Raw genomic sequence first — 13,201 nt, 5'->3', positions numbered from 1 at the left:
GGAGGGTAAAAGTCTGGGTCCTTTTTCAGACCCTGGCGAAGTGTTGACACATCCAAATAAGTTGTACTTATGTAAACTGTTTGAACTGAATTTCTTGGACTCTGTTGTTGTTTAGAAATGACTCAGAAACCTATAGTTCAGCCTGTATGTATACTTTTGTCCTTCAGCCAATTAGAGAAAGTTTAAATTGTTTTTTAAAGTCATTAAGCATACAGCAACAACAATCATTCACCCTGGAAAAAAAACAATTTAAAGAAATCATTCAAATTTAAAAGTTACCATGACTTCTATGTCCATGTGTGTAAACTTCGGACAACAACTCTACGTTGACTTGAAAGCTATAGCTACATATTACTTTGCAAAAATGGACAGAATTTCATTAGAAGGGGGTTAATCTACACAACTACCTTCTGTAAGTTTAAGCACATTTAGCTGCTAATTATGATCACGTAGCAAAAAGCTTTGTTATTTCTGAACGATGAAATAACAACCTACTTCCTACTAACTGAATTAATAAGGTATTAAATATGTCTTTGGTAAATTTGTTACATTTTTTTACCCTCAAAATTCACAGCATATAAGCAACATGCACAGGTAGCAGCGTGCTGTGCTGTCACTGTGACCTGCTCACGCTTCTTGACTATTAGGCTATACTTGTTCTTGGCGCTAATAGAAAACAACAGAAACAATGCTGAATGGATATGCATGATGCCAAACCACAGAACTACGTGGGGGCCTTTCAGATTTGACAATATAAAAACTCTAATAAAGATAACTGACTGCACACGTTTAACATGACCAGTAGAGATAAAAGGTGCTAACTGAATGAGTGTGTTAGCTTACAACTTATTTTGCAGATAACTTTCAACAGCGTAGCAGCAATCATCATGCAAGTTTACCTAATGTTACATTGTGTAGGATGGGTCCAATAAAATCTATCAGACAATATCCTCCTGAGGCATGTCGTATATTCCAGTGAATTGTGGCATTAATTAAAATATATACTGGCAACCACCAGTGCTACCACCAAGCCTACGAGCAGACACCCCTATGGTATCACTTTCAAAATCCCATGTCGCCTTGTTCTTGAGTCATCACATTCACAAACTTAGGTGTGTATGTCGCCCACCTGACATGGCGACAAAATACCCAGTCACCCAGTTGCCCTCATATCCAACTGCACAACTCTTCTGTTTGGCCCACAAGCCCATGCAGAGAGTCTAAACACATGATGGCAGTAAGAGAAAAAGGAGAGATTTGACGTGGTTGGGAAGGAAATGTTTCATTCCTAAAATTTATTCAAATATTACAAAACTGGCCCTTTGTATTTTGCCTCATTTCCTTTTGACTGGTTGGTATTCACATGCGAGCCTTATTAGAAGTCACACTGTGAAAATTTGTCCTTCAGCTGCAGGCGGTCTTTGGTTGCATGTGCACTAGTGTTTTGCAGAGCAGTTTTAATAAATTTGGACTAAAGTCCAAAATTTCAACAGTGTAAAAAAGGTCTTTGAGCTTTGTTTGAGAATTCCCAATCATTACAAGTCAAAAAGACAAACAATGTAATGTAATCATTTTGATTTGGAAAGTTCTCACATGTTGAGAAAATTCATTTACTTTATAAACAGACTGCAGAGAAACAAGTAATAGGACCATATAACAGCTAAAGATAAGCTTGAAACCGCACAGTTATATTAAGTAAGACACAGCTGGATGAGTCACACCTTCAGCCCTTTCATTCATGCATACAAAGTACATTAATGGCTCACATTTAATAACTTTGTTTTAAGAGTCACCGCTAAAATCCAACGTGATCTAACAATGTCTGTCAGAGAACATTCAGACTCATGCTTACAGCGTGACACAGTGAGTAAGCACCAAGTAAGTGATTCATATGAGGGTGCACATGTGCAAGTGGTGACATTAAAGTTTCTAATCTACCTTTAAGGTGGCTGTAACCATTCTTTCACTCTAAAGGGATTCCCTGTCTATTCATCCATCCCATCATCCGATAAATAAACCACTTTCTCCACTATTTTTTAGGACATAAATGCAATACTAACGGTTCCATCTGCCTCAGCTTTACCTTGTGTTTTATAACAATTGGCAAATGATAATAACTTGCATGATAAACACTTGCTTGGCATTGCAAGTATAAGTACCCTAGCACAAATAGCCTCACAGCTTTGAGATGTGCTTTTGGTGAGGCTGCAAATGTTGGTGTGCATGAGGTAAATTTTGCCATCTGCCAATGAGCACAGTGGTCTGTAGCTCAAAATTTGTGACCACGCACATTGTCTGCAAAACAAATGGACCAACTGTGGGTGTGTTAGAAAAGCGAAATGAACTTTATTTCGTTTTGCATTATAATTGCTCGCTGGTCGATTTTGTGCAATAGCAGAATCTTCCAAACTAAGCCATCAATAAATGTTCTCTATGAAAACAGCAGATCTGTTCCTTATTAAATGAATTAGACCTGTAAGTCTAAGCTGTACTTATACAGCTTGTCTCCCTACTGTAAGCTACAGAAATATGGTTGTTAAAATACAGACCAGACGCTTTATATGGAAAAAAAAGTAGTGGTAATCTTTCAGCTGTTTTCAGTCCCATTGCCACAGATGTATAAAATCCAGCACATAGCCATGCAGTCTGGCTTTACAACCATTTGTGAAAGAATGATTTGTTCTACAGAGCTCACTGGTTGTAATTTCTTCCCTCCCTCAATTGTAAATGATAACATTGCAAAAGAGAAGTTTCTAAGAACCACTACAACTCAGCGACAAAGGGTCAGACCACTGGAGTTACAGAGCGGGGTCACTGAATGCTGAGATGCATAGTATGTAAAAGTTGCTAGTGCTCTACAGACATCCAAACCTTCTCCGGCATTAACATCTGCACAAAACTGGGAGCTGGGAGCTTCAGGGTATCCGTTTCCATTACTGAGCAGCTACTCTTGATAATGTGTAGGTGGCTCAGCACTTCTGTCTACATAGTATATCGACTTAGAGCCAAGCAAAGGATTTCCTCCATTACTGTATGCTTTTACAATGGGTTAAAACACGCTAGCTAACATTTCAGGGATGAAATAGGGATGAAACATCACTGTTGACATTGTAGTTTTCTGAGTATTTTAACCATCATACCAGTCACATTTGTTTCAGTCTTCATCACCGTACCATTCTTCTCAGTGAAAGTTTGCCACCATCCAAACACTTTACATCACAATAAAACAAACCAGGCATACTGTAAGACTCTGAGAAATCAGAAATACTATCTTACCTTATGCCTGCACTTGAGCACCACTCCATATGCTCCTGGACAACAAGAAATGGAGAGAAAGATGCAAACGCTCAATAAAAAAGTGAGACTCAGATGTGGTGTTAAAGTTTTGACATCTTAATTATGCTTTGACCTCCAAACCTCAAACAAACAGGTTCATGAAAAAGAAGTACAGTAGGTGAGAACCACCAGAGAAACAGCCGTTAATAGGTGAGGCGGAGGCATGCATACTCGCTCTCCCACACACAACACACACTCACGGCTATACCTTTCACAAGTAACACACACACACACACACACACACACACACACACACACCGTGTCCCTGTTCCTGTCTTTACTAAGACAGATGATTGTGTCAGTTTAACAAGACTGGGATGATGGCTGATATTTCAGAAGTCGAGTCTCTGGCTCTGTCCTGCAAGGATGTCAGCTGGACTCGCATTTGCTGAAGTTAATGTTTTCCACGTCTTTCCAAATTGCTCTTTTTGCTGTTCAGATCACATATGCAACGTAATGGGTTAGGTAATGCTGCTTGTCTTTCTGCCACAATCGGTCTGTTTTTGTGGCAATGGCCTGATTTCTGTGCAGAGTTTTAGAGATTTTTATAGCTTCAGTCTTACAGAGAATGATGCCCTTTTGCCTTGACACCATCTGTCACTTAGCTTGCTTTCGGAGTTACTTTCAGTGTTTATTTTTTTCTTGTTTTTCTTTTTTTTTGTGAAAGGAAATTAAAAACAACAACAATTAAAACCTATTTTTTTATAATGATATTTCTTATCATAAGATTTTTGATTCATTCAAATATTTATCTGTTTGCTATAGGGGCAGAAAGAGGTGCAGATATGAAGAGAAGCCTGTAGAAATATAGTTTGTCTTTACAGAAAAACTGTAGAAATGGTCTCTGTGGTAACATTTATGCAGTTCCAGAGTTTTACAAAGTTGATTTACTTACATGGTAAAACAAACATTTTATCAATACACATAAATTGCTGGCAATAAATGGCACAGACCTCTCACAAGCGTGTGCATGAGTTACATGATTATGGGAATTTCAAAAACCCACTTAAGTTGTTTCATAATTCCTTTCTTACTTTCTCCATGGACAACGATAGGTGAGTGGTGCTAGTTAGAGTATTTAATGTCCCAGCAGTATTACAAGTACACGTACAAATGTGTTTCTTTGATAAATCACAGGAACATGAATGTGTAAATAAGCAGTAAGGAGAGAATGGTGACTCCTAAATAACATTCTTAAACCCATTGTTCCTTCACTGGGCTGGTTTCAGTCATTATGCAAATGTACTGTTTATAAGATCGGGGAAACCTGCAGTTTCTCCCACAAAACGCTACGTCCAGATGAACAGAATCAACTTTTGGAGATTCTTAAGAAAGATCCTTACAACATTCAAACTCCCTGTTTAGCTAACTGCATTCTAAAAGGAAACACTTAAAAAATATTAGAAGCTAAAAATGCAGCAGCTGTTTATTCAGATCTTTTTTTTTTTTAATTCTCTGTCACGTTTGAAAAACATGTAGCAACTGTGAAGGAGTTTTGTCTACAAAGAACAAAATGTTCTGAAGTTGCTTTACCTCTGATTCATGAGTATGACAAAAAATCTTCTTTATAGTTTTGCTGACTAAAGTTTACATACATTGTAGGGGTGCAATGATACACAAAATTCACGGTTCGGTTCGATACTTTGGTGTCACAGTTCGATATTTTTTCGATACAAAAAAAAATGTTCATGCCTTTTTAATTTGTCATTTATTAAAATTATAAATATATATTTTAACTCAAAAGTACAGTTTTTAAATTTAATGTTGCTGAAACAAAAAAGTAATAAAAAATAAATATATCTGATTGAGGAATCACTCATCTTTGGAAAAGAGAGTTTATTACAGAGAAATGGCTCTTTCCAAAATAAAAGCTATACTATACGCTTCTTCTGGGCTATATTCTCAGCAGCATATTAAACATATCAGGTCCCCATAAGGAGAATCATGTGCTAACGGCGGTAAAGTTTGTAGCAGTGCTTGTTGTTTTTGTCTGCTTCCACTTGTCTTTGCACTAGGATGATGTCAGAGTAAATGTGCAGTCATATTCGTTGTGTTCCCACTAGTGCTGTCAGCGTTAATCTCGTTGAAATGACTTTAACTCCACAACACCGCAAATCTCCGTTAACGAGCTACTGTGGATCGCCCTGTGCATGGGGCTGGACGGCCAACACCTTAACAGCAAACTGTGCTAACACACTAGCTCCCAAAAATGTAATTGAGCATTGCGTGACACATCCGACATACTGTTTTACTTTAGTCCATGACACGCTTACCTTCAGGGTCATACGTCACATGAAAACCAAAATAGTTCCAAACGCCAGATCTAAATGAGGGTGGGGGAGGTTCAATTTGCCATTTTGCAAGGAGAGCTTAACTTCTGTCTCGCTAGCTTGCCCTGCGCTCAGTGAATCTGCGTTCGACTACTCTGCCTAGGCTGCATTGTCGAGCGCTCAACACAGACAGCATCGTCAGAAGGAAAGTTGATAAAATAAATTAAAAATTTTGTATTGTTCGATACATATGCTTACCGAACCGAAAGCACTGTATCGAACGTTCAATATCGACACGAGTACCATCGCACCCCTAATACATTGGTATTAGGATGTATTTAGAGAAAAAAAGACACAATTTCACTGGAAGAAAAAGATGAAACAATTTTTAGTGATAGCATACATTTAAAATACAGCAAACCCATCTGTGTCAACGCTGAAGAAAAATGGCAATACAATAAAAAAGCGAGTTGGCAGAGACAACAGTTAACTTTAATATATGCCGCCAGGGTTACACTGTATATATAAAACATACTCTGTGTAAAGTATGAAAAATGTGTACACACAGAGCTTTTAACATGAGAAAAACAAACAAACAGAAAACTGTATGAAAACTGTTATTGCGGTTCGTTGTGTACATAACTTTTTGATAGATGTAGTAACGAGTGCTGGTGTAGATCACAGTTTGCGAGAATTACCAACAGCAGAATAAACACTTGGCTACTCTGTCTTCTCACATTACAGTAAGGCAGGAATACATGTCGATCCAGCTCAGTCAAATCAGCTGCAAATCACGCTGCTGGCTACAAGAAGCAGAAGCTACACGGATTGCTAATTAAAGGGCGTTTGTGTGGCTCACTTAAGAGTCACTCACAGCTAAAAGTGCAATTTTATTTATTTTATTTATATAAACCTTAAAGAAAAGTATGATTAGGAATAAAAATAGCAGAATCAAGGATGAGCTTTTCCGAAAAACCAAGACTAATTTATGCTGTTGAAAATTTCACAAAGTTGATTTGCAAGAATTACTTACATGCATATTCAACATTTCAGCAATACTCATATGGTGCTGAAAAATGTGTGGTTTCTACGATTTCTTAATAAGGCATTTTACATCCTCCAAGCTAAACACTTCCAACCAAAACCATATACAGTGCTTTTCTCATCTATAAACAGGATGTCTTTGTCAGACAGGCACTGCTAATTTTATCCTAAGCAGTAAAACAAGTGATTATATTAAATCATCTCATACTAACCAAGAACAAAGTAAGGCTAGAGTAGCATTGAAAGTTAGAACTACCTGTACATGGCAAATTCAGCGTTTTATAGATTGAAGCAATATTAGTTTCATCAGCACTACAAATCAGTTCTTGCTCTTGAGTTTGGAGTGTCTTTTAATTCAATAAGTAATTTTAATTGAAACTAGATTTTCTAAGCAGTGCTTATCAAACTCAGCACTTCTTTCTGGCCAGGAAGGCGCTGATCCTACCCTTTGAACTAAAGGCTTTAGGCATGGGAACCCATTGGCTATCATCTGATAACATTTTGGGGCTTCCGGAGTAGCCAGACTTCCTATCCCACATGAAAGTTATCATTTAGCAATGCAGACAAATTCAAAGAAAAAATCTAATTGAATAAAAATGTGCAATTCTTTGGACTGGCTGTTTACCTGTATGCAAACAACACCTTCTTAAACATGTTTGGTCTAAACAAAAATCTTGTCCCCGTGCCTGCAGATTCTGCATATTCATACTCATATTTTTGTTTGCTGCACCAAGACCAAGAAGGGTTGGACTGCACTGATGATGATGATGATAATCACACAGAATAGAAGCAACTGAACGTGATTAAGGAATAAAAACAGAGACTGTTAGAGAAGATAAACTGAGCAGCAGAGGGGTGAGCATACTTGACTGTTAACATACTGATTAAATTAGTGCTGTGGAAAGGATCCAAACAACAGGTATATGCAGGGGATGTTTTCAATTTGCAAAACGGGAAAGAGCGAGGCTTCATAGTAAAACCTTTAAAGGCATTCTTATCAAACAGGCATACATGCAAACAAAAAAACCCAAAACAATTTTGTTTTAAGATAAATATGGCGACCTAATGACCAAAGCTATTATTATAACGAATTAGACATTACTCCATGGGAGACTTCACCACACTCTGAGGCTCATGCGCCCCTTTAAAATCTGCCTGTGCTCAAAAATGCTAAAGTAGGATATATACTCTCTGTCAACAGCTATGTGTGTAGGTTTCAGCTGTGCAGTGTAAGACACCTGAATCCCATTAAAATGTACACTGGTTATGACCCCAGTGTTACCAGCAACAGTACATAAAGTCTTCAAGTTTTAAAGCATGCAGTGAAATCTGCCGTGTAAAATCCACCCACCTTCGCCCACAATGCCAAGGACTTCAAACTTATTCATTACATCACCGAGAGTGAGGGCTCCTCCAGCGGGTGAAATGAGCTGCTCGGGTTTTTAGCGAGGAGACTCCTGCTTTGACCAGCCGGTGGAGTGAACTGTGGACTCCAGGAGGAACATTGCAAGCGTCTGACCACAGCCCATCTTCACTCCCTTTACACCATAGCTTCTCTCTTTCCCTCTCTCTGCCTCTTTTCTGGACTTTTTAAAAATATCTCTTATTATTGTAATTATTAGGTATCTGAGTCGAGTGTATTCAGATGTCCTTTGCGCTCCCTTTATTCCATGTGCTGATGTCCTTCTTCTACTTCCATCCAACACTACATGCCGGCAAACCTGGAAGACCAGAGACAAAAACAAAGATGCAATTAAATATGTTGTCAAAGGGTCTCTCTGAAGGTCCAAATATCCCATCATTCCTTGCACAGGGAGTTGCATGCTCTTAGTCTTCCTGACACAGACAGTGAATAAGTAATAATAATGATAATAATAATAGATACTTTATTGATCCCCATGGGGAAATTACTTGTTTTTCTCTGCATTTGACCCATTCACTTAGTGAAGCAGTGGGCAGCCCACTAAGCAGGTGCCCGGGGAGCAGTGTGTAGGGACGGTACCTTGCTCAGGGGTACCTCAGGGTAGCCATTAAGTGGATTCGAACTGCCGACCTTCCGATCATGGGGCGACCACTTTACCTACTGAGCTATCCCTGCCCCTTAGTAGTAGGACATGTAGATATACAGAAAGACAATATTTCCTTGAGGACATGTTTAAATAACTCATGGCTTAAGCATGACTTCCACACAGATCCCATCTATTCTAATTAGCTATACATCAACATGGAGGATGCTGCAGGAAGCATGTCAACAACATAGGTGCTCAGAAGATCCTCAGAAGAGGATTCTTCTGAGTGATCCCCTACCCTTTTCTCTACCGTCCCTACAAAAAAAGGGATTTTTGCTATTTAAAAAAGTTATTGACAGCCATTGGATGGAGTGCTTTAATATCCATGGTGCGAGGAGAATGAATCCTCTTTAATTTGCCTACAGCACTCGGCAACCATCAGCAGGTCAAAGTTTTCACTTATCCGATAAAACATCTCCGCACTTACTAAATGGGTTGGCACAATTTTGGTAACAAACAGTGATGCATGATATAGCCCACAGATTTCGGCCTGACTTTCCCTCTGGAGACGCCAGCTGAGTGATGTTTGTGGTTTTCAGTGAAAGGTCTCTACTTGATTAACCATCACATTCTGTGTCGTCATTCGTGTTTCCTGTCGTCAACTCCAAAAAAATTTGTCAAGTACTTTATGTAATCCCAGAAAGCTGATTGTGTTCATCATCTTGGTGGGAGAAATGTTTCGTCACTCATCCAAGTGAGTGATAGTGACTGAAGAAGTCACTTGGATGAGTGATTAAACGTTTCTCCCACTGTAAACACGACATCCAGGTGAACACGATCAAGCTTTCTGGGATTTCCTTACCTGGATGCATGCATCAAGATATTTTACATAACACCTAAATATTGCAAAACTATTAACAGTTTTTGTGTTTGGGCTAACAAGGAAGTGTTAACAAGGTAAACTGGATGTTGAACACAGTAAAAATGACACATTCTTGGTATTAGCAAGTTAACCCTCTGAGGTCTAAGTCATCACAACTCAAACAAGCAAAAATAATATGTAATTATGGTTTTTAATGAGTTGTTCTCCCAGTTTTAGCAATCACAGAACAAAGAAAATAATCATTCTAAATGACAAACATCAAAATCTACTCTCATTAGTTCCTCAAATAGGTCTGCTTTGTCTTTCTCCAAACTATAGCATTAGGGTAAGAATTGGGTCATCATTACAACCTACACCTCAGCAATACCCTCTCAGGTGTGGCGTCAGACTTGAACTTAGCTCCGAGCACTCGATCACACAGCGTGACAACACCCAGATCATCTGTAGAATTATTGGGTGAAATTCAATCAAGGAAAGCGGATGTGTAAATTCACGTCTGCGTCAGGAGGATTTAGAACAATCCCGGTGACCTCTTGGGTTTTAAGCTAAAGGATCATTAGGTCAAAAACAGTTGTTTTACTTTCCAAAACCACTCTCACATCAGCAACAGTTACACTTTGTGAAGTGACCGCTGTCTCTGCAGAACTCTGAATCTGTCAAGCCGAGATGGTTGATGTAAAGATTTAACATTCTCCCTCTTTGCTTATAGTTACCCCTCAATCTTTCTGTGAGGTTATTATACATCTATGTACAAGTAATATTGTTATTATTTTGTTTAAGCAAAGCAAAGAAAAAAAAGCCCCAGAACAATTACATCTAAAGGCAGACTGTCTCTTGTCACACATCCAAAAACTGACCACGAATATTAAATGCCTCTTTTGTAATGTGAATGCTGCTGGACAGGAACCATCAAAGCTTCTCACGGTATCAGTCCAACTTCATTTGTATAACACTTGATTTATTCAGCAGTGCAAAAAAACACTTTAATGTTGACTTGGCTCATGTGCCTGTGTGGGCGTTTTCCTATGCAGTGTACGCTCCACACAGCTAAGTCTTTCCAGGGGAAGAGATAAGGTGGACGTTAAGGCCACCCATGGCTTGTCATTTAAGGACAGTGGGTAGTGAATTAATTCGTAGTGCACATTTTAATAGGTATACGCCAGCGACAAGAGTGATCTATGAGACATTAGAGCTCATACTTTAGGGAGGAAATAAAATGGATACAGCATGCATTCGGTTTATTGATAAGCTGCTTCCTCTCCTTGCAAAACGAAATGGAAACAAGGTGAAAACATCACCGTGAAGGTCCAGAAAATACTGAATGAATATAGAATGGACGGCAACACGACACTGCAACTGAGGCTCGTTGGAGTCTGCATGCAAAGAAACCTCGGCAATAAGTGAGTTTGGGAGTGTAAATTTAATAGGCAGGTGCGTGCGTCCGCGTGCACGAGACTATGTGTGTTTGCGTGAGGTGAGAGAGGGGGTGGGGGGAGGATAGTAATGCTGCTCTCTCTGCACCGAAACTGCGTCTCTTTCGTCGCTGCGTTGCAGAGCGCACCACCATTCCATCGCTGTCCACGCGATTCTCAGCCTACACAGCAACCAGTGCATACATTATAACGGTCCACGTTCACGACAATGTTGCACAACAACATCCACAATTCAAGAAGAAAAAAAGCCTTCACTCATGAACCCGTGGTAAGACATCATTCCCAACACATACCAAAAATGAAATCAAATCAAATCCGACGAGATAACGAGTAAAAAACCTCACCGTTTAAACCACGCGAAGGTTTACCTGCAGATGCGATGTGACGCCTGTACGAGGTGAGAAAGCTCAATCTGTGAAGCACGGAGCATCATGCCCATGAAAATGATGATGTGGGAAGACGAAGAAACATCATGTGGAGCGACAGGAGATGGAGGAGGGGGGAAACCCGGGCCTGTGCGTCGTGACACGATCAAATGTCCTACTCACTCAGTCTTTGGACGGACGGTAGACCGAATCCGCAGGCATAACGCCGATGACGGGGTGTCAATGTACCGTCAACAGTTCTTCAGAGGCTCCGCGTTCATAGCCTCAGCATCAGCTGGTTATAGCAGCAAAATCGTCATTCCTCTGAGCGACGCTGCGCACAGCCAATAGAAACACGGACGTCTGCGCGTTCCAGCAGTGGTTTAAGATCCACAGCGAGTCGAGATAAAATAAAACTTTGGGATGGAAATGCAGTCCAGCGCACTGTTTGTTGAGCGTTTGATAAGCCCGGTGATCGTCTCCTTCCAGCAGCACGCAGATTTTTACACTGTTAATTACTGCTGCTGCCTCCCTCCCCTCCCCTTTGGTCAACCCATGTTGTGTCACTGATTAAAAATCTTCCTGCAGCTCCTCTCCACTCGCTCTCACCTACACCTCCCCTCCACCAATGCACTAATTGGCGAAATCGGTGTGAATCCACTGGACTCACGGACACTGCATCGACCGGCTTCGTAATGAGAGCAGGTGTTAGAAAGATGGTGCACATTAAATGCTGCATTATTTTGTTTGTGTGTGACCCCCCCCCCCCCCCCCCCCCCCACACACACACCTCCTTCTGGTCTCGGTTTGACCTTCTCGAGTTCATTTTGGCAGGTGTGATTTATCTTTTCTGAGGAAATGTGGTTAACGTGTTCATAAGATAAATGTTTTTTTCAGTTTCCGTCCAGTAGCCATTAGGAGAATAGTTTATGGAGAAAGAGGAATGCCATTAAGGCGTGTATTTATGTAAACTGTAGCAAATATCAGCAAATATAGGCTAAATGTACCTTAAAAAATTACTTACCTTTTTGTCTGAGCAACATTTGTTATACTAAAAGTTAATGACTTACAAACCCCAGTTGTCCTTTTTCAGACTGAGAGCTCTACCTGTGCCTGTATTGGATCATTTTGTCTGCCAGTGCATCACAGTGTGTGGGGTGATTGTTTATTAAAATCTAAACCTATTAAAGTAATTCCCAATGCAACAAGATACCACAATAATTATAGCACGAGGCTTGAGATTATTTCTAAATTTATGTAAAAGAAAAAGATATTACAATAAACTATTAAACTAAAACAAACAAACAAACAGGTTTCTCTGTACTGTTATGTCTATACTAAATCTGAATACATAATAGCATCCAGATAAATGGCCAGCTCATTTCTTTTGCTACACAAAGAAGTAAAAGTGCAAACATGAAATCAATTTTAAATGCCAGCCCTGCAGTTTGCTGCAGCAGCACCGTATATGTTGGTTTAACACATTACATTGTTTTAGCACATTATGACTGGATTAGTAACCCCAGTCATTAACATGGGCTTTATTACTGTGGAGAAAGATGACATTTGAATTACTTTGTTGCTTGATATGTGACAAAGTGTCAGTTTCAAACAGTACAGTTTTATAAATGTTTTAATGGACAGTAGCCAACTGACTATTATGTTACATGTTGTGTGGTGTCATTTGGTTGGTGAATGTGCATAACCATTTTACAAAGGAAAAAAAAAACACTTTGCCACTTGGATTTCATACCACAATTACTATGAGAGAGAAAAGTAATTACTGTTCATATACTGAGATTTGAAAGAGTTTGCTTTCTGCCACAGTGTCACAACTGGAAGAGGATCTTCACTTATAAAC

General features: G+C 39.5%; 1 protein-coding gene across 3 annotated transcripts in view; it reads right to left on the bottom strand.

Moving 5' to 3' along the window:
- cdkl5 (cyclin dependent kinase like 5) overlaps positions 1-12,053 on the bottom strand; it is a 45,895-nt gene extending 33,842 nt beyond the window's left edge. The window contains exons 1-3 of one of the 3 annotated variants that reach the window (XM_082542315.1): positions 11,344-12,053; positions 8,002-8,371; positions 3,277-3,311 (exon numbers count right to left, since the gene is read on the bottom strand). In XM_082542315.1, coding sequence (XP_082398441.1) covers positions 3,277-3,311; positions 8,002-8,038 — 72 coding nt within the window. In that variant the 5' untranslated portion in view covers positions 8,039-8,371; positions 11,344-12,053. Of the gene's footprint in view, positions 1-3,276; positions 3,312-8,001; positions 8,372-11,319 lie in introns of all 3 variants that reach the window. The other 2 variants (XM_082542316.1, XM_082542317.1) reach the window with 2 other exon arrangements.
- Positions 12,054-13,201: the final 1,148 nt, after the last annotated feature.

Source organism: Aulonocara stuartgranti, assembly GCF_965226115.1.
Source record: "Aulonocara stuartgranti genome assembly, chromosome: 1".
Lineage (NCBI taxonomy): Eukaryota > Metazoa > Chordata > Actinopteri > Cichliformes > Cichlidae > Aulonocara > Aulonocara stuartgranti.
The sequence above is the reverse complement of the archived record's forward strand: the minus strand, read 5'-3'. Positions and strand labels throughout refer to the sequence as shown.